The 22,336-nt window shown below is 38.6% G+C and overlaps 1 protein-coding gene across 2 annotated transcripts; it reads right to left on the bottom strand.

The window, feature by feature from the left end:
- Nucleotides 1-91: 91 nt before the first annotated feature.
- On the bottom strand, nucleotides 92-22,050 carry LOC117493384 (cAMP-specific 3',5'-cyclic phosphodiesterase 7B-like). Of its 2 annotated transcripts, XM_034143912.1 has the most exons (13): nucleotides 21,797-22,050; nucleotides 18,345-18,405; nucleotides 9,836-9,925; nucleotides 9,030-9,193; nucleotides 8,877-8,940; nucleotides 8,620-8,715; nucleotides 7,558-7,658; nucleotides 5,831-5,962; nucleotides 5,648-5,739; nucleotides 4,665-4,809; nucleotides 4,464-4,560; nucleotides 3,290-3,370; nucleotides 92-3,185 (listed from the first exon to the last, which is right to left on the bottom strand). In XM_034143912.1, exons 1-13 carry the CDS (start codon nucleotides 21,815-21,817, stop codon nucleotides 2,980-2,982), a joined length of 1,350 nt encoding a protein of 449 aa, XP_033999803.1. In that variant the 5' UTR covers nucleotides 21,818-22,050; the 3' UTR covers nucleotides 92-2,979. The 2 variants fall into 2 exon arrangements, with proteins under 2 accessions (XP_033999803.1, XP_033999802.1); XM_034143911.1 differs by lacking the exons at nucleotides 18,345-18,405; nucleotides 21,797-22,050 and adding an exon at nucleotides 13,652-13,988.
- Nucleotides 22,051-22,336: the final 286 nt, after the last annotated feature.

Below are 22,336 nucleotides of genomic sequence, written 5' to 3'. Positions count from 1 at the left end.
AACATGTGTTCTTTGAAAGCAAGCTCTTGCATTTATCTAAATTCAGTCAATTTCCACCCAACACTACACATAGGATATCCAACACATTGAATGTTGAATGAAAAATATTTATTTTATAAGTTCACAGTGCTCAGAGGTGAGGTGTCAGAACTGGATTGTACAGTCAAAAAGTCACATGGCAAGCATGTCCATAAACTCACCAATACCAGTATCAAATGTGGACATCATTGGCTTCATTTGAAATTCTATGATCATTTTTAACAATATGAACAACAATATATACTTAACCTTAAGACATCAATCTAAAATGTAGCTGGTAATACAAAAGCTTTCTGCTGCTATAAGAAGCTATCTGTGCTTAGCCATAATGGAAAGACAAACATCTTCATCTCAAAGACAACTGAAGAAAACACATCAACCTTGTTTGGACAAGCGAACATTGACACAATGTGCCGAAAGTATCCAGAGAAAATGGAAATGTTACAACTCCTACAACTCCACAACGACTGGATCACGAAGACCATGTGAAAAAGTGAAAAGCTCCAGATCCATCACTAAATGGACATAGTTAAAAGAATTAACAAAATACAGAAACAAATATATACATCTACATTTCTCATTGACTCAAACGAACATAGGCCAAAAACAAAAACAATACTTTATGATTACTTCTGTGTAATTTGGCACTGGGATGAACATCTTTCAAACCATGAGGCAACTGACTACCGTACCTAAAATATGTGTGAAGATTGACATTATAATATTATTATATTATTGGACAACACAGTTAAAACTGAGGTGGAACTGCACCACAGAATGAAGCGTTTGAGCACAGTGGTTACTTTTGAACATGCATTAAGACTGGGTAACATAAGGGAGAACATACGCCCACTATATAATGCGTAACAAATATTTATAGTTTACAGATATATTGGGATTTCTGGTTAAAAAAAAAATGTCCGCCATTTGTGTCGATTACAAGGTACTGTATATAACAAATCCCTTTTGGCCATTACAGTAAATTCTCAGATTTTAGGAGACAATATTTTCTTAACAAGATGATAAATATAGTGAATATGGTAGGATAATCACTACAGCATAAAAAACGGTATTAACACATAATAGTATACACATGTTATTGTGAAACCAGTAGGCCTCTGTTTTAATGACCCTGCATCAGTGCCGGTTATGAGAGGTATTGAACGCCACACGAGGCCTCTTGTCTTAACTTCAGTTTGTTTACACTTAGAAATAACAACATATTGATGTTTTAGGTAGCACACACAGAGAAGATTCATGGTTAATAACTGCTGGTACATGAGTCCTGTGAGATAATGACCACAGTGTGCACTACAGTGGTGCTTTGTTTAATATATCATTTATATCAGCTTCATACGGGTGATAACATAGATGTAAAAGTACAATTTTGACCATGAATTCAATATATATTATATTATTTATTATATAAAGAATGATGGTATATTGTGTTGTTATTTGAATGTTTTACAGCAGACGTATTATTGTAGAGAAAAGTTAACAAGTACAGTTATCGATCATAGCCGATTGGGACACTGAGCCCTCGTCTGCCGTGAAAAAAGTTAATCGTATCGTTATCGTATGAAAATATTAGACATAGAGGTATTTGCAATCACAAATTGACCCAAGTATGAACGTGGCAGATAATGATGTGCACACAGTGACTGTAGCAAATGTAAGAAGAAGGAAATATAAAAGCCTTAGAGGTACAGCAGTGAGGGCATCTCTCAGAACAGTGAATTGGCACCTTGCAAATGCTCACTGGGGGAAACACCCAATCTGACCCTGAGACTGTTCAAGATCAAACAGTAAGCAGGCTGGAGTAGTGTTTGGGCATGTGAGTTAAGTTACAGTACGCTGGTATGGCTGAAGAAAAACACGCAGAAACTGTAAAAACCAGTAAAGGTTAAAACATCATTAAAACATAAGATTAACAGACATTTGCTGTTAAGGCTGTGTTGTATATGAGCTGGTAAAGTGAGCATATCCGATAAATAAATGCACCAAATGAGTTGCTGCAAAGGTCACACAAGTGTAACAAGTTAAATGTCCCAATATCCATACTCCTCATAAAAAAGTACATTGCTTAGATTTTGGCATGTGAAGTGCTGAGGTTGAACATTAAAGTATGTACATATTATACCGTTCCTACACAAACATGAACACAAACACTTTAAAAACATGGCTTCGGTTTGTATTTTCAACATTGGCGAGTTCAGAAACATCCAGCTGACACTTGACATCAGCGTTCAAGCCACTTTGTGTCAGTCAGTACAGTAGTTGTATGAGTCAGTAAGTTACACGGTTAATAGAGAAATGTTGTAAAGTTTATAGTACCTTGACATACTAACTTTAAAAACGCACTTCAGTGAAAAGTAGAAGTGACACACTTGTATGAAAGAGCATCTAATAGAAGTGCAAGCTGTACAAAAAGAGAAAAAAGTGAAAAGAGTTTAATAGAGTTTGTGTTAAAAAGCAAGGCGGAAATATTCTTCTTTTTCTTCTTCCATTCATTTCTTCACCTTTTCCAGCACAGTCCAGCTGACTCGTACAAAAGTTTGGCTTTTTAAATGTCTTCGTTGTTCAAGCAGCATTGTGCAAATTCATTTATACCGTGTTCTGCCATCAAAAATAAACGTTCCAATTCACAGGGGATAAGAACGAGGCATGTCTTTTTTAAATTGGCAAATGTTTGCTAAGATTATCCATCCATCTGAAAGTTCAATCTTTCTGCGCCTTATTTTTCCCCTCTCAGTGCTACAGTCCTCTCCTCCAGCAGAGGGAGCCATTCCGTATGAATCGAAGCCAGACTCCCACTCCCTGCAGCCTATGAACAACAGGCTGTGGGAGAAAGACTGCTGAAGGACAAACAAGGAGGTTGATACACACTCCTCTCCTCCGTTTACGAAGGAAGATCAATCAACTCAATAGATAGGAGGAAAATTAAGAGATGCCTTCCACCTCTCCTCCTCCTTCTCCCCCTTCAGGCTCTTCTGCTTGTGAGTCTGAAGGAGTGTTTGCGTATCGCAGGCGGCTCCAGCGCGCCTTGTTCTTGTGCATGTGACCCGTCATGGTGTGGCTGAGGGAGCTGGGCTCAGTGAAGCGGTGCCACTCGTCAAACAGAGGCTCCACGATGTAGGAGATGAACCCTGAGAGAAACAGGACAAAGGTCAGTCATCTCAGAGTCAGTCGAGGGATATAATAAGATAAGATATTTGATGAAAACACAGTTCTTGGTGCTCCTGGTACTCACCTATCTGAACGGCTGGCACAGAGTCAGCCTGCTGGTTACACAGAGGACTGATCTCCATGTCAAACTTCCTCTCCAGGTCTCCTGTCGGGTACATTCAGAAAACACTCTCCAGATGAGCAAAAGAGAAGCCATAACAACACATGATGCAGCCTATCATAACATATTCAGGGTGGTATCTTTACTGATAAATGCCAAAAGAGTAATATAAGTATATTTTAAACTGCTTAGCGTCAACATTTGCCTTTATCATTTTCAGTATGGATGCACCAATGTAATTTTACCGACCGATTACCATTCCCGATTTTATAAAAGTCTCTCCTGCCGATTTTCTTACTAAAGTGACACCATACAAAAACAAATTAAAAGCCAATTGTATGTTCATAATAAAACATTGACTTAAATAACTTACATTCTCTCCAAAACTGCTTCAAGGACCTTCTTGTTGTCAAACCTTTTTTTTAAGGTTGACCTCCAGGGATTGATACAAGTTTTATGTCTTCCTTCACTCGCAATGAAAATGTCAACATGTTGTGTACGCGACGTCAAACTATCTTATTAACGTGTAACTTCACCGGCAACCAAACGTACAAACCATGGCTGATCAGCTTACAATCAGCCCGTTTCGAGGGGTGGCCGGTCGGGCGATGCTCTTCAAATGTTTGACTTTTTTACCAAAATGAATGTGAACAGCTCTATTAGCTCTATGAAACCTGATGTACTTACAGTATATGATTCTGTTTTCTTCAAGTTTGTATCTTGTTGGTCGAATGCACTTATTGTAAGTCGCTTTGGATAAAAGCGTCAGCTAAATGCAATGTAATGTAATGTAATGTAATGAACAAAGACCATTTCTGAGAGGATCTGCTTCCAAGTGCTATTTTCGACTTGGAAGCTTCAAGTGCTCTGATATATCCTACTTAGTGCTAGATAATACAACGGTGCATGAAAACCAAACAAACATATATGTCAGGAGGCTATTTAAGTCTAATATTCACGAATGTATTTGGGAAATGTGGTCTTTATAGGAGTAGTTGCTAAACAAATATGTGAAAATGAGGCTGTAAATCATTTCCACTGTGTGCAAACACTACTAGTAGTGAAAATGCTATATGCAGTCCCACTTAAAAGACAAAGTAGTTTCTCTTTTTTTCTTCTTTAAACACACTTTACTCACCCTGCCTGTAGAATTCCTCACACACCCTCTCGCTCCACTGTCTGCTCAGCTCCCAAACCCGACACGGATTACAGACGTCAGCACACTTCAGAGCGATCTGTAGCAGAGACAGAGATTATACAAACTGTGCAGCTACGCTAGCTTTACTGCAGGACTTTAATAAAACCGTATTGTACCGTCAGTGCAGTGTGAGGGACGTACCTGCAGGATAAAGTGTCTGTGTGAAGCCAGCTGAAAGTCCAGGTCCTGGTTGTCCAGATGTTCTCTGAAGGTGGACAGGAACTCGTTCTGCCGGCTGATGTCTGTGGCGAGGATGAGAGAGCCCAGCTGCTGCTCGATGTCCTGCCTGCAGAGGAGAGGGGAGCACCACTGAGACCAAACATCAAAACCACTGATACCTGATCTAATGTATTCTAAATCTACACAAACAGATGTGTTTTTTGGGAGATGCTGTCTATTTCTTTAGTAAGTTATCATAGGCTGCCCTTTCTACATACTTTAAAAAAAAAAAAAAAGTCCTTAATGAATAGCTGTGATGTCACATGCATCATGATTACTGACACAAATCAAACAAGCTGATGTGTGTAGTTGTGTGTGTTAAAACTCTAAGCAGGTGCTATGTTGCCTAATAAGTTACAAAGAACTATAGAGCAGGAACACCAAAGTTATGTTTGCAGTAGGTGTGTCTTTACAGAACAGTTTGAAGGTTTGAGACTCAATCACCAAGTTGACATTTGATTTATAATTCAATGTTTGGACAATGCAAACCTTTATTTTCTCGGATTAAAACAGGTATTTCTGCAAAGTTTGAGATCAAGGTAAGGTTACGTTAAATTATTGGTACAATTTCATCATATTAAAATTACATTTAATTTAAATTATGCTTTTATTCCAAGCGACTTAAAATAAGTGCATTCAACTATTTGTAAGATATAAACTCAAAAAAGCAGAGATCCTGCAAGTACAGTATATTAGTTTCCAATAAGACAAACCATTTTAAGTGCTATGTAAGGAAGTTATAATTCTTATAATACATTTTTTTTTTATAATTTCACAAGTTGTCATGGTTTGTATACTACAGAAGACCTGGATACACAACAGTGCTGAAGTCAAATTATTCAATAAGAGTAGTGAATCCAAATCAAATATCTGTTCATGTTGTGTGTTTGTGTCAAAGTTCTTACGAGATGTCAGCAGGCATGTGGGACAGCAGTCCGGACTCTCGCAGCATGCCCACGGTGGATCTCCAGTGGTGACTCTCCAGCACAGACGTGTTCTGTGGAGACACACTCAGTTACAGGCCGAACACCACAACTATCACACAGTTTAGCCCGAGTACTGACACACGTGAGCCCAGCTGTGTTTACCTGGTAGAGGGAGGCCAGGTGGTGTCGGGTCTTGATGAGGAACGGCTGGTTGACTCCGGGATGGTCCACGTCGTGAGCGGCTGCTGCCATCAGAGCCAGGAACACGTCCAGAGGACTCAGCTGCTCCGCCAGCTGCAACACACCAAGGTTCACAGGTCATGTTGTTCCTAATGTAGGAGGGACTCTTGATAATAACAATAAAACCTTACTTTTAAATCACTTTTTATACAATGTTGCACATAACACAAGATAGACAGATCATGACATGAAAGACATTCGAATCAAGTCAGAGGGTGAAATATATTGGCATACCCCAACCCTCCCTTATATTGTAAAGCGACTTTGAATCAGAGAAAAGCGCTATATAAATCAAATGTATTATTATTATTATTATTATTATGTGTACATGCGTGATTTCAAGGAGTTAAAATAAGTTTGCAATATAATCAATAAAATAAAAAAATCCAAAAGTGAACCACTGCTAACCAACTCAAAAAGCAAAGCAAGACAGATATAAGACACACTTCATAAAACAATTGAAATAAATTAAATATATATATACAGATAATAAAGAAACACATTCAAATATTAAGATGCCATGAAGAGCTTATAATTGTTTAAATACCAAATAAAAAAGTATATTTAAAGGTGGGGTAGGTGATTTTGGAGAAACCAGCTCGAGTGCGTTGGAATTTGAAAATACACAGCCGGAGAAAATCTGCCACTTCCTTACAGAGCCCCTCCTCCAACACACACGAACGCGCACGTGACCAATGACACAGATGGAAGGCTGACAGGCAGGTAGGCCATCCAGTTATTTTAGCCGGGCCGGCTAAAATGATTGGTCGTGCTTTTTACAGTACTACTGCTTCCACAGATGACATTTTTTTATGGATTTTTTGTCAAAGCATTTAAGATATTCATTGCTATCGGGATGTTAAGAGCATTCCATGGAATATAACAAAAAGTGTATCTCGAGCCGGTTTCTCAAACTTACCTACCCCACCTTTAATTCTGACATTGAATAATTTTACCTTAAGGTGAAACAATACAAAACAAATATTGGGTTTTGATATTGATAACAGACATATATTTACGTCACAGGTTGAGGATAAATGCTTAATAGTATGTAAAAGGACAAAGTGGCGTATTGATCAGACAAGCAGCATCTTCTATTTAGAGTGTGTATGCTGTTATCTAGATAAACACTGGTGTGTTGTGATGTATTCAATTTATTTACGTAAGTGCTTTTAACAAAATAGGTGCATCACAAAGTGCTTTACAGAGCAACAGATGACACAAAAGCAATTACTGTATGGAGGGATAGATACTCTTAATCCTGTTAGAGGGCTTCAGGGGTCTCTGCAGGCGGAGGATGGATGTGTGCTCGGCTCTAAGTGAGTGGGAGTTCTCCCTCGGGAAGGAAGGCTAATAGAATATGTCAAGAAGGAGCTCAGGCCCATTGAAACCTTACTGTGTGTGTGTGTGTGTGTGTGTGTGTGTGTGTGTGTGTGTGTGTGTGTGTGTGTGTGTGTGTGTGTGTGTGTGTGTGTGTGTGTGTGTGTGTGTGTGTGTGTGTGTGTGTGTGTGTGTGTGTGTGTGTGTGTGTGTGTGTGTGTGTGTGTGTGTGTGTGTGTGTGTGTGTGTGTGTGTGTGTGTGTGTGTGTGTGTGTGTGTGTGTGTGTGTGTGTGCGCGGGAAAGAGAGGTGAGTGTGATTCTCGATTACCTTTGGCTCCTTCAGGTAGCAGTACATGGCTTGGGTGACATCAGCTGCATGGACAGCATTGTGATAGGGATTCTGGAAGTGGTAGTCCTCTTGCACCATGCCTGGCAAGACAGATTAAGGTTAAACCCTATTTACATTTTGACTGTGATTGTCTGAGCAGTGTCAATGTAGTATATGAATGTATGTCTTATACAGTATGTTGTATTGAGTGGTGTTTAGTAAACATGAGTATCTGGGCCTCCGGTGTCCTCTCGTGGACTTTACTTCAGCACGTACACTGAAGTGCATTCCAATGATGACCCAGAGGCATTCATTGAATGATGTAAGGTTATGTAATATCTGAGACTGTAAAAAGAGATTGTATTGGATGTGTTGAGGCCTTTCTTGCAAGTTAACGCCCAAAATCATATGCTGATGATGTGTGATGAGCATTATCCAATCTACACACAAATAATTAAGCTTGATGTTTTAATCCACATATTGACCATTATACAATTATCAGCTCTCAATTCATAACATTGTGTTGCTATGGGGAAATAATTGAATTCATTTTAAAATCAGTACAAAGCGGTTTTAATTTAAGGATCTACTCTAGTCCTCTGTGCAAAAATGTGTAAAGGTGGAGTAAAGTTACTTCAACAAAATGTAAATGATGCCTGTTACAAAAATAAAGATAACACTGTAAAACTGGTATTTTTCATTGATATTATAATGCTTGACATTACTTTGACTTGGTGTGGATTATTGTCTATTGATAACAATATCTAGGCTTTTCTTTAAGAAAAAACATTTAAAAAAAAGATTTTAGTAGTTGTGAATGTTGAAAAGATAAGAATCTAGATTCTAGAGTGTTAAACCGCACACACAGAAAGGACATATAAGGACATACAAATGCTCGCTTAGTTTCCATAACAAAAAAGGTTTTTGTCTCCAGCTGTTCTTATAACAATATGGTAGGCTCTTAAAGTCAAACTATAAGTGTCCACTTTTAAATCTATTTTTATTGGAAACATGTCGGGACAGAGGGTGGATGTGTGATGCGGACACTTGCTTGCCACTTACCGAGAAACCTGTGTAGTTTGACCATGTCCAGCTGGAAGTGGTGAATGAGACCGTAGACATTGAAGAGATGGCACATCAGAGTCACCAGGCTGTTGCCTACAGCGCACAAATTCAATATATATTTAGAGCATTTTGAATCTAAAATCAAACTGTAACAAAACAAAAACAATGCTATCATAAAGTTAAACTGGTGAAGGAATATGGTGGGTGAGGTAAAACATCTGTTTAACTTTGAATAGTAGAAAAATCCCTCTTACCATTTGTAAGACGATCGAAGAGGAAAATATCAAAGTTCCATGTGCCGACTTTAGACAGCATGTGCTGAAAAGAGAGAGTTTTCAGAACTGATTTGTGATTTACACCTGATATATTCACACATCTACAATAGTTTGCTATAAGTGTGTTCTTACTGCGGCTTGTCCCAGGTAGTTTTTGTCCAGTAGGTGCAGGGACCCCGGGGTGTTGGGCATCGCCCCCCTGAGCAGCCTGGAGGCGTGGCAGTACCTCTGAAAGCTCAGCTGACGCTTCACCTTCCTCCTGGTGCCGGACTCTACCCCCCCCTGCTGGGCACTGGCTGAAAATACAAATACATTAACAGTCCGTGCAGAGTACCTGACAAGGAAGTGCATCACTGAAATAAAAGCATCTTTATAAACAGTTTTAAGATTTCATAGATTGTTTGTAATATATATTGTAAACATTTTACGCATCAAGTTGGCCAACAGCAATAATTCATTAATAAAAAGTTCCTTGCATGTTGCATTCAGCGCACCGAAAATCAATGGCTGATTCTGTCTAAAAGAACACATTTTTAGCCTTCAAATTCCTCTCTACAAAATCAAATGAGCAGTTAATATTTGACAGTGGGTATATCTGAATAAATGGGTTTTGGCACAGATTTACATTAAAAAAAACGTATTTTTCTAAGAAAACATTAGATGTGTTCTGTTAGTCAATTGGTAATTGCTGCTATTGATAAATGGAGTATATTGTTTTGTATTTAAATAGGTTGTAAGTAGGGATGGGACGACAGGATTTATCGCAGACCATGAAAGAAAATAATAAAATGTAAGGGAAAGTGATTCCAGTATGTTCAGTGTCATTTTAACAGTTTAAAGCATTTTTGAATGGAATAATATTATGAATCACAATTATTTTAGACAGGAAAATCGTCACACGAACATGTGATCGTCTTATGCCTCGACAGTAAACTTACTTTTGAGGATTCTCAGGTCAATCAGCGGGTAGGAGCCTCGTCTCTCAACCAGCAACACACCAGCATGACCAGTGTTCACTCTGCCATCAGCTGCACACAGACACAAAGAAAGACAGAAGCAATTATAAATACATGTTGTTATATCAAGTGAAGTAGATCCGAAGAAACGGAGGAACAAAGCGAGCTGAAGTTTGATGTGTGAACGATGAGTGGAGCAGCGCGCGGGATGAGAGAGGACAACGGGAGCAAAGTGTTCCCTGGTTGTAGATGTTCACATAAGCCTCATAAAAGCAGATTTAGAGTCTCTGTTAGACCCCGCCTCTCTGAAACAAGAGGATCTTTGACATCGCTGCGTCACCAGGACATCATGCATCTGGTCCAACTTTGCCCGAGGAGATGGGATGTCACGCCACTGTGCAGCTGTTATGGTGTCGCTTTGATTCTGTTCCTGCACTTATTAATGATGTTCTTACCGTACCGTCACACTGATGCCGATTGGTCCGAGTCATTCATTATAAAACATGGGTGAGGGCTCCGTGTGTGTTGTAACTAAGGAGCAGCGCTCTTCATTTCGGCTAGAAAAAAACTAAGGTTTTCTATAAGAGTTTGAATGTAAAACAAGAAAAGGGCTGGGCGGTTTAATATTATATCAATATTGTTTTACACGACTAGATATAGTCTGACATTTTGGATACTGTGGAAGCTCATAAGTGGGTTTTCCTTGTTTTAGAGACTGGATTCAATTAAAGGGATGACATGTTCTGCACATAACAGAGTGTTCCCACTTAGTGATTGAACAAAAGAAATGATTACGTATTAAAATGTCATTGTGTTCATATTTTGTAAACCAATAGTCAGCCCTAAAAAAATATTGCAAAATTGACATAGGAGTTTTTAATAATAAATATTAAGATGTTTTTCCTACATATTTCTTAGCCTAAATAAAAAACAAAAACATTTTTTAGTAACATTTTTGACATGCTGAAAGTGCATTTTGTTACTTAATGGATATAAAGCATTTTTTATCTATACACATTTTTCCTGCAGGGAAGTACCCTTCTTTTTTTTCTCATCCTTTTTGTGAGCACATATTAAACAGGAGAGGCCACACAGCAGCACAGAGTCCTTCAACACCGAATACGTCCTCTATTTAAAATGCACAACTCACACACATCCAAGAACAAGACAGAACAGAACTGAGGTCCAAAGCACACACAGTACCTTTTCACTTGAATAAACTGAAAACTATGGGAACACTGAATAATTTACAGATCAGATGTGAGGAACTGGAGCGTATTTTGTCCCAGGAGTTACCCGCTAACATCACCTCTGTGACTTACAGCATCTAAACCACCTGTTAATGGGGCTGGGGTCACCGTGGTAACTCCCTCGGGTTGCCAGATCTTGAATTGTGAGTTGCCAGTGTTGCCAGAGTGGAGGAAAGTGTTTTTTGGTTGTGTGTGTGTGTTGCCCAGGATAGGCAGCTATGCATAAAACATACAGTGGAGAAGTGGCATCATTCCTTATTTATTATGCTTTGTAAAGTTCGACATACAAATATAAACAGCTTCTGGGAAGTGGCTCAGCCTGGTGAAGTGAGGCAGAAGAGTTTGAGCAAGAAAGAGAAGAAGAGAAAGAAAAAAGAGAGAAAGCCTGTTTGTTTTTTTACCTGTGGGTGGAGGCACAGAGAGGGAAATACATAACATGGAACCCCCCCCCCCCCACCCACCCCAAAAGAAAAGACAACCCTCTGGCTCTCCGCCTTCACTCGTGCTCATTTTCATCAGTCCTCTCCTCCCGTCTCCAGATGCTTCTCGCTCTCTTTCTAACCCCTCAATCTTCCCATCATCCTTCATTTCTTCCTGGTTAACAACAACACCCCCTTTCCCCCTCTCTTCATTACCTTCCTCTCCCTTTAACGCTGTGTGGTAAATAGGTCATTGTCTCTGTGCGGCGCAGAAGTGGGTCATTTACGATGAATCGGTAGGAAAGGATGTTTGTAGACGGCGATTGCACGTGTCCCATCATGTGGTCGTGAATAAACACCAACTGCACTTACGCATATTCGCAAAGGAGGTTCTATCTGAGATTGCACACATGGTGCACAGAATCTGTGTAGTAGGGCCTTGGCTTTCTAACAAGCAGCCCACATTCCAATGATATCCTGTTATAGGATAATTGCAATATAATTCAATTTAAAATAAACAGATACTGGTTACATTACAGGGGCTGAAAGCAGTGACATTTGGGTATTTTTACTTTAAAATTAAAGTACGATTTGCCGATTAGCAATACAAGTTGCCGGTTAATTATCTAACAATTGACTAGTCGACTAATTGACTTATCATTTCAGCTCTATTTTAACAGTTTACTTTTTTATTGTCACATCTGAACACAAAACGCAGAAAAGTTTTAATAAATGCAGAACTTTACAGGAAATGGGCCTTCATATATATATATATATATATATATATATATATATATATATATATATATATATATATATATATATATATATATATATATATATATATATATATATATATATATATATACATTTTTTTTTTCAGTATGTAAACCTATTTTATCCAGAGAGCTCCTCTTCATTAGTGATATATGTTTTAATGTTAAAAAAGGCAGACATTTAATACATTTTTTTAAATGTGTGGAAGATGGAATAAGCCATTTTCCCTGTAGGCCTGGGGCACGATGTGAAACTCTTAAACTGTGTACTTTTTCTACCTAAACGTTCCTATAAATACTGCTCTTTTTCAGCCCTTTAGACCCTTGGAAATGTCATGATGACTCACTATCACCGCTGACGGGTTATCTCATCGTGTTTTGACACATGTTTTATGCAGTGAAATCAAACAGCGTGCAGATAGCCGCTCTGTAAGGAGTCACAGTACGGATGAGGTCATCGCGATGCTGAGGGAAAGTCACCGAACAGCGTACACTTGTCCGTTTTCCACCTTATGAGTCAATGCTCGCGCGCAGGTAATTCCCCACAGTATGAATCATCACTAAAGCGTGTCAAGATTTACAAGTAGATTATTCCTTCGCTGTTATCTGATTACTGATTAAAGTGTTATTGTAAGTCTTGTTAATATGCTAAAATCAAAGTCATCGTTAAAATGTAAATCATATCTTTACATTGTCAAGTATAAGATTAACCTATTTGCTGCCATTACTGTTGATTTTAAACATTGGTTTAAAGTAAAATAATCCATTCTCTCTGGAACTCATCACAGCAGACTATCAGCAGTGTTACTTTGCGTCACCAGTGTTGTGTTCCAGACAGACGGACTCGGCTTGATTGATGGCGTCACATCAGTGTCATCAGTTTCATCAGAACAGCTCGGCAGATGGTAGCACACTGTCATTAGAGCACAAATCCCTCACTCCACGGTCTACTCTGACCGGCGTCTCAAAAGCTCTTAACTTCGCCTCGACCCACATCACTTACAAACACGCAAAATACAAACACGTCCAAAATGAAAACGTGACAAAGATTCAATAGTCAAACAATCAAATGCAAACAAAAACAAGGCCGGAAAACCCTTATTCAAAGAGTGACCTACCAATAAACCAGCACTATTTTGATAAAATAAATTATATACAAATCAATGAAAATCCTGTAGGAATGTGCCCAAATAATTCTGATGAGAAGCCACACTCTGTTTTCTACCATAGCTGTGATTTCATTACAGTTAGCGCTCCAAATGAGAACGTACATTAGACATTAAGTATTCATGAGATACCAACTCCCTGTAGATCTACTGTACTTGTAACATGTATTATGGGCAAGACATTTACCTTCCAGATGAGCGCTCCCGTCTTCTACGCCTTGTTTCACCTCCTCTACCTCCTCTTTCTCTGATTCCACCCAAGTGCTCGTCTGGCTCTTCTCTGGCCCCCGGGGGCCCCCCCTGCGAGCCCTCCAGACGGCCCTGAGCTGCCGTATGAGAGCCGGCAGCTCCAGGGCCAGCGAGAGGCCCCCACAGGTGATAGGAGGTGTCCTTAGAGACCCCCAGACTGGCGGGCTGGGAGCCTCATCCGGACAGACCCCCACATCGACCCCGAGACTGGTGTCCCGCATCCGGAGATCGGGACCCCAGAGCCCCTCCAGGACTGGCATCCTCGCACCGAAAGACAGCGGATGAATGACAGCGAGGTGCAAGGAAGGGAAAGATCAAAGTAAAAAAGGGGGAGACAAAGAAGGATAGTGAGTAACAGAAGGGGAGAAGAAGAGAGAAGAAACTCACCGTCCATAGGTGAGGAAGAGGAGAGACAGAGAGATAGTAACAAGTCAGAATGTAGGACAGAAGAAGAAAGACTGCTCAGTAGCAGGAAGACAGAGTGACAGAGGAATTAGAAGCGAATGGAAGCAGAGTGACAGAAAGACTCGGAGGGTGAGGAAGCAGGAGAAACAATGTAAAGAGGATCCGTCTCTTTCCCTCTCACTGACTGTCTGCTCCCTCCTTCTGCCGCATTCCCTCTCCTCTCTACGGTCTTACTCGCGCCGGTGTTGTTGTGGAGTCAGAAGCCCCTCCTCTCCTCTCTCACTCATATGTTGCTACACCGACAGCAGACCAATAGGATGTGTGCGAGCGACGGAGGGGCTTGGCTCCACGGTCTCACGGTCAGGTGATGTCAGTGAGAGTCATTTCATCCTCACACAAAACCTTTTTTGTCTAATATTAAAAGCTAGAGTGGGTAATGTATGAAACACACCTTTCATCTTTTGATTTGTTTCGATACGACCAGTGCCTTTATTGGATTGACAGCGATGAAAGAGGGATGACACAAATTGTCCCAGGCCGGATTCAAACCCAGGTCCACTGCATGGGAACAGAAAGCCCCAGTCCATGGTAAAAGAGTCTTTATATCCGGACAATAATTCATAATTCAAATGCTTTGAGGGGGAAAGAAAGACAAAAATCCAGTTGATGAGGTCGGGGCAGGACTCTATCCTTTCACTTCATTTTGTCCAAATTAAATAAGATAAGAAGTACTTTATTGATCCCAATTTGGGACATTTTTGTGTTGCATAAAAAGACATGGCATTGTACAATAAAAATGTAAAGACTAGAAATAAACAAGAAAGTAGAAAATGTACATGTTGAATTACAAAATGTACAGTAACAAATATAAAGCAAGTTATTATTTATACATAAGTATGTGAGGCATGGAATATTAAGCATTACATTGAATATCAATAGAAAAGTAAAATATGTAGCAGAGAGTTTATATTTATATGTTTACATTATTTATGATTATTGTGGGGGCTTTGGAAAGAGACCTAAAGGGAGGGGCTGTCAGAGTGGCCAACTTGATGACATTCCTGTTAGATGAAGTGACCGATGGAGAGAGTGCTGCTTTTGTGATGCTTTAGTTCATTAGATAAAACAGACCAAAATGTATAAATACTTGTTTTTAAAAAGGGGCTGTACCAAGCTTTTACAATTTTTTCATCATTTCCATAGAGTATTATTTACTAAACAAATACAAGCTCCTTTACACACTTATTTCCAGGTACACTGAATCAGTAAAAGAATGTCGAACTTTCATATACTATATGTAAAAAGTGTACTGTGTCCCCTGGTTTTAAACTACCATCTCGAAGCTCTGAGTTTTTTGTTAGCCAGAATTGACACATAAATGATACAGAGGCGGAACGTCACTACCTGTCTAAAAAGACCTTAATGCAAGCACCATTGAATAAACAGTAAACAAATCCAGAACTTATCTAAACAAGATTTCCACTTTCTATCAACTCCAATTTAATCCCAAAAAGTCATACTTGTATTTGTGCACTTTCGAGTGTCCTAAAATGAACTGCTTTGAACTCAGATTAACTTAACATTTATTGGAGACTGAAAACAATCTCTTCCTGTTGTCCTTATATATATATATAAATATCACAAACAAACCCAAAGGCTTTCCTGTGGCGGTGACAACCAGACATCAATAAACACGAACAGAATGAGGTGATTGTAAGACCTGTGTGTTCCTCTTCGCATGCAAATCATCATAGAGGATGTACTGTTACAAGCATTACATTTTTCCACGGAACTATTCCCTTGAGAAAAAGTCACATGAAGACTAAATCACTGACACCCCCACAGACACACACACAGGCGCAGTCAGACACGTAACCTTGAACGTCAGATATCAGACACAAGGAGTTGATTGCAAGAAATCATGAGACAAAGAGAGTTTGGATAAAAGATACATTCCGTGAGAAAGCGTGAGAAGCATGTACAGCACGGTTATTCAGTGGAGAGTCATGGCTGTGTACTCAATGAACTCTGGTCTTGTGGTAGCTTTGACGCCTCAGCAGATGAGGCTGTACAGTAAAATATTCTATTATAGTCTATGTAGTGATGCAATGCGTTATATATCATATCTAAAACACGGTATCTCAAATGACAAACAGCAACAAATTGATTTATCGGACACGGTCGACATGATTGATTCCAATTTCTTCCTTTAAGCTTTGTAGGTACTTTAGGATTATTTAAACCTACACTGACACGTTGTTGTATTACAACTATTTTGCCACTATGAACATTTGTTGGTGCATTTCCTGTGGGGTTGTTATATACAGACTATACGTTTGATGACAGGTAAATTACAAGTCACATCATTAGACAATAGGGTTGGACAATTGGACGAATAATATGAGCAATTGGCCGAGTACATCGCCGGTTTAGTTTTTGGTTTTCGTAGTTTTATCTTGCTAAATTATCGCTCGGTCTCCAAAGAAAGAGTGAGAGCCTCCGCTCAGCGTGCAGCTAACTGGATGAATTGAGGGGTTCATTTGAACTAAGAGCTGGTGATTGACAGAAAAGGACAATAGGTAACCAAAATGTTTTTATTCTGTTTATGTCAAGTTTGAATGAAGTGTTTTTTTTATTTATTAACAAGGCAATTAAGCTAGGGTTAGTTTGGTGAAGAACTGACATTTGGATTTGAAGGTTTACAGTTTAAATTAAAATGATGTAAGAATATTTCCACACATTCTTTTTTTTTCTCTAGTTATGCATAAAGCAAAAAACAGAATACTGCCAGAAAATATACAAAACTTTTCTTTTTTTATTTCAGAGGATGAGCATCATAGGAGGAAATTACATTGTAAGCATCAGTTTGCACGTACTACTTTAAAGCAGATGTGTGTCTGTAGTCGGCGTAAAGAAGTGGAATTATTTGCCGAATGATTTAAAGGGCTGTAAGAAAATGTTTATGTTTAAGAAAATGTAAGAAAGCTTAATTAGACTTTTGATTGTGTTCTGGTTTTATGTTTCAGTTTTTGTAAGCAACAGTGAATGAAAGAATATTGCTTTTATTTTACTTTTTTATGGTTATTTCATTTCTTTTTTTCTTTTAAGAAGGGGCAGGTCAAATAAGATTTTCTTCGCCCTGCTCCTTTCCAACATGCGCTATATAAAACAAACAAACAAAAAACAACCATTGTAAGTGTACATGTTTTGTAAAGTGTACATGTTTTGTTTTAATATTACTTCCATGTGTGGAATAAACAAATAAATAAATCAATCTTAAAAATGTTTAGTACTACAAAGAGCTAAGAGATCACTAGAAACATCTAACTTGTGTCTGTACCAACATAAAACTGCTGTTGCCCTTTACTATAACACAGACCGAATACGGTTTAAGCGAATGACAGGCAGCAACAGTATCACCAGAAAAAGTGATTAGTGTATTTAATCACACCACACGCCGTTTGTATCAGCAGCAACTAGACTAATTCCAACTTGGTACATAAAGCCATGACGACTCTAAACAGCCCTACAACCATGAAAGGGTAAAAACAGCCTTTCATCAGTACAAAGTATCGCAACAGTGTCGATGACAAAGGAAACTATTATTTTTCTTGTTGCCGGCGAAAATAGCCATCTGTGTGACTTTTATAGATGAGAACATTGGACATAGCTTGGAACAAAATAAGTGCAGGAAACAAACCTAGCTGTGTGAAAAGAAATGAAATGAGAAAAATATGGATGGCACAGAGCGGCCCTGAAGGACTGCCGGCTCCAAAACAAACCCTTATTTTTGATTCTCCCTAATGATGCTACTTGACACATTTTTCTGGCAGAAAAAAGTGGGTCAGTGTCATGTCTAAAGAAAACATTGGCAAGTGTTTGTATCTGTGTTTGCGTTTATATTTCAGGGAACATTTAAACAAGCTTGACATAATGAAGATGTAGCGACATTACAAGGTCTTAGACTGCAGTTATGATAGACAGCTACCCTGTATGGCCTCCAGTCCAGACACTACTTGAAAAAACATGGCATGAGTAAAACTAAACATTTACTCTTACTGTATCGAGTAACACTGTTATCCAACAAAACCCATTCAACCAGACAGTAGAGTGTCTGCATAGACAGCAGAAACATACCTCAGTGTTGACAGAAAAGTATACAGGGAAATTATATATAATAACAATCTTCTGCACTGCGGTATTCAGGTCAGTTAGCGCTTACTTACCCAGCATGCAAACTTGTATGGCATCCTGCTCCGACCTTTTAAGTGCGACTGCTCCACACCTCTGTGGAAGAGAGAGAGGGGGAGAGAAAGAGAGAGCAGCAGGATTACTATTACAACACCCCGAAATACACACTGCTATCTAAGAGCATCAATGAACCTCGCTAAGGAAATAGAAACTGTGTGAGAAGTCACGGTGACCCTCCTCACACACATAAACCCCTCTCGCACTGATGTGCAAGCCCCCACTGTTTCCACACCAAATCTCATCTTTACTATTCTTTCCCATGCGAGCCAAATCGAGAAAAACATAAATTATGATGCTAATTCTGAGTGATTGTGATAAAAGAATGCAAATAACTTAATCTTAAGGCCATAACATGATAATCAGTTTGACTTATTTATTTAACTTTGGTGACAACTCACCAGCTGTTGTGGCGACGTTTGAGAGTTTCTGACCTTCATGTTTGGCTCAGGGTTCTTAAATCTTTCTCTATCGTTCTTAAGATTTTTTTTATTAAAAAGGGGTTTTTGTGTCAAGATCAACTCACAAGTTTTTGTTTTTTAAAGAACATTTTGGTAACAAACCAATGTACTGTAACAGATCAAATCCACTCAATTGTACATCCCATTAATATTATGTTTCCATCATGACCCAATGTTATGGGCCGTTTGTGTTCATACTTTAGTAACGTATTCACCAAAATAATGGCATGCTGTTGAAATTACTTAAGGACCCAATTAGAGTTAAGGTGATTTTCATTATAATTTAAAGAAACAAGTTAAATATGTTTAGAACAAACCCTTTAGAGCCCAATGTGTCGTCTTAAATATGCTTTCATTTGTTCAAAAAATATTCAGTCAACCATTATTAAGCAAAGAACAGCAGCACATTCTTATGTAAGCAGCTATGATAAAAAGAAATCAGGTCCAACCTAAAGCTCAAACATGAGAGCAGTTTTGGGCACAAGCCTAGATAATAAACTGCATTTTATCTGTAATATTGAACCATTAAATATTCTAAGAAATGTACAAGCTACAGTGACATTAATTGCTGTAACAGATACAGCTCTGGAAAAAATGAGACTACTCCAAATGTCTTAAATCTAAATCTCTACATGTATGGCAGCCATTCCATTCCAATGTCTGTTGAATTACAACACAGAGACATTTTGTCAGTAGCTTACAGAATACATAAATAAATGTTAATTTTACTCAAACACATACCAATAAATAGTAAAACCAGAGAAACTGAAAATGCTGCAGTGGTCTAATAATTTTTTTCAGAGATGTATATGACACAATCTCAAACATGCGCCATCGTCTGACAAATGTTCCAAGCCTCGAAAAAAACGTCATTTTATAAGGTTATATAACAGGTCCACATTAAAAAAATTAAATAATAATAATCTGGAAATTAGCGCAGAACAGACCTGATTCAAGCGGAAGATAATTTTGACAAACAACAGTCCAATAGGCCTAGGGTAGAGAACCAAAGCTTGAAATAGTACTGGATTTGTTTGTTTTTTAACAAATCATATCGTCTTACAAATTGATTATCCCATCAATTTCTGAGTCTTGCCTGATCAAGACTTATGCTGTCTTGTTCAAGTAATGCGTGTTGACAGACATCTTTTCATCAATCTCTAGATGAAAAACAAACAGAACCTTGACTATCTCTTTCTGATGAGTTTAAGCTGATAAGGCACATCAACGGTATGGTAATCTGCCATTTAACCCTTACCTGAGGTCAGTTTATAAGCCGTGTCACAATACATATCCTGCTGAATTTCAAGCAGACTTAGCTTAGTACATTTCCCAAATAAGCTCATCTATTTATAATAGCTACTAAAGCCTGTAATAGTTATGATGGCTCAGCATCTGTGTGCATAGTAAACAAGAGAGAGTTGACTGAATTCACTAAGAAGTATCGGTTTAGAGAAACATGTACATATTTGATAGGGCTGCTCAATTAATCGTATTTTAATTGCAATTACGATATTGGCATGCAACGATTATGAAAACAACATAATCGAAATAAAACGATTATTTATTTTTATAAATGTAAATTCTTTTTTTTATTGGTTTTTCAGTTGAATTATACTTAAAGTTCAGGGTAATCAACTGTTAAACACATACTGTTCACATTTCTTTTTTCAATAAATGGATGTTTTCAAAGTAAATGGATAATCGTTTTTAATAATCGTGATATCAATTATTGACCCAAATAATCGAAATTATGATTTTTGCCATAATCGAGCAGCCCTAATATTTGATAGAAACCAGGTACCCCAGCTGACCTGAAGGAGACATAACAAGTGCTCTGTTATCTCTCATTACTTTACATAGTGTATAATGTCTCTACTCTGAAGGAAATTGTTATAAAGGTGTATCTTAAGTAGGAGGATGTACGTGTAAATGAGCACACTGTTGTTTACCAGCACAAAGGAAATGGATGGATGGAGAAAAAGCAGAAGTGATGACGTTTCATCCAGCCCACGTGGTTGTTGCATGTTTAAAGGTCGCCCTCTGTCAAATGTTTTTCCATGACCTCCATTTCTATACTCAGACGTTCACAAGAACTCGCAACAATATTATTTGGGAATACAAAATGTAATAAACCGTTCTGCAAGAAAGTTGGTGAACACAGTCTCCAAGAATCAACAAGTAATAAACACTGCATTCTATCCATTATGCAGGCCATGACAGCTAAACAATCTCCATGACAACCCAGTAAACTCCATCAGATAAAGGAAACCACGAGATATGATAGAAAGCTCTAAAAATATATATATAAAGTGGCCCTTGAGTTAAGTTGTTGAATTGTTGAAAATTGAATGGACTTTGTGTCTCAAAACTCAGTGTGGAGAAAGAAAGTTAACAGTATTTTAAAACAAATCTTACAAACTACTGGGGTCCAGAATTGACTATAGCCTATGCTCAAATATGAAAATAAGTTTCACTATGACAGCTTCCCAACACTTTATCCATACTAACTGTGAATATTGGGAACTATTTTATCAAGTATTCAGATCTTTTAAACAAATAAACTATTCAATACACACAACTGTCTTTATAATGTATCATAGCTGCCTTCACTGAACACCTTCATGTGGTCTGCAGGTTGACTACTGTAAAACTGTCAATACACCAACTTGACATATTGCAATAATACACAAGGTCTACTGTTGCCCAGCACTGCAGCTTTTAGAAGTGGAACCGTGTGAAAAACAATATTTTCTAATATGTCACAGGCTACTAGTGCCATAGCAGCACGTAGCATACACAGCATTCACTACAGTACAGTCATTATTATCTTTTGCGCACTAATGACACTTTTTAACTCTTTCCATAACCACAGTAGGAATGTGTTTGTTACCAGGAATAACGCAAAACAAAAATGCCTGTGTCTTTTTTTGCAGGCACTTGTCAATGTAAAGTCACAGTTTACGTACCTCGACCATTAAACAGGACATTTAACCATCGTGGCCGCTCGTGGAAGGCAAGTGATGGCGACGGAATCAGGCGCGTGCGGGACTGTTTTCATGTCACGGAAGCGCACGAGACAGCCGCATACAGCAGGAGGAAAGATGACTGTGCTGACACCTGTTTAAAAACAGTTTTAACCTCCTCTCTTCGGTTGTGACCTTTACTTGCAGTGTAGAGACAGTGTCGGCTGTTTTTAATGAGGGGAGGTGAAGTTACTGCTTGTTGTTTCCCCACGTTTATATGAGCCGCATAGCGCGGATAGGGGAGGGGCTGGTTGTAGCATGGGCGGGACTTGTAAGGAGTGGACCAATCACCGCTGGATAAATCACTGACTTGTTTACAATTGGTGGTCCTCAATTAAATAGTGCTTAGAGTGTGCAAAGAGTGATTTCCCCCAAAAAATCTACTGTTTTTGGGGAGAGAGAACCCTTTTTGTTCCCAGGAAAGGCAGACATTCTAGCTGTATTCTTTTTAAAATAGACCAAATGGCCAACTTAACAATGTCA

This window comes from Trematomus bernacchii, unplaced genomic scaffold, assembly GCF_902827165.1.
Source record: "Trematomus bernacchii unplaced genomic scaffold, fTreBer1.1, whole genome shotgun sequence".
Lineage (NCBI taxonomy): Eukaryota > Metazoa > Chordata > Actinopteri > Perciformes > Nototheniidae > Trematomus > Trematomus bernacchii.
Note: the sequence above shows the minus strand (reverse complement) of the source record. Positions and strands in the feature narration are given on the sequence as shown.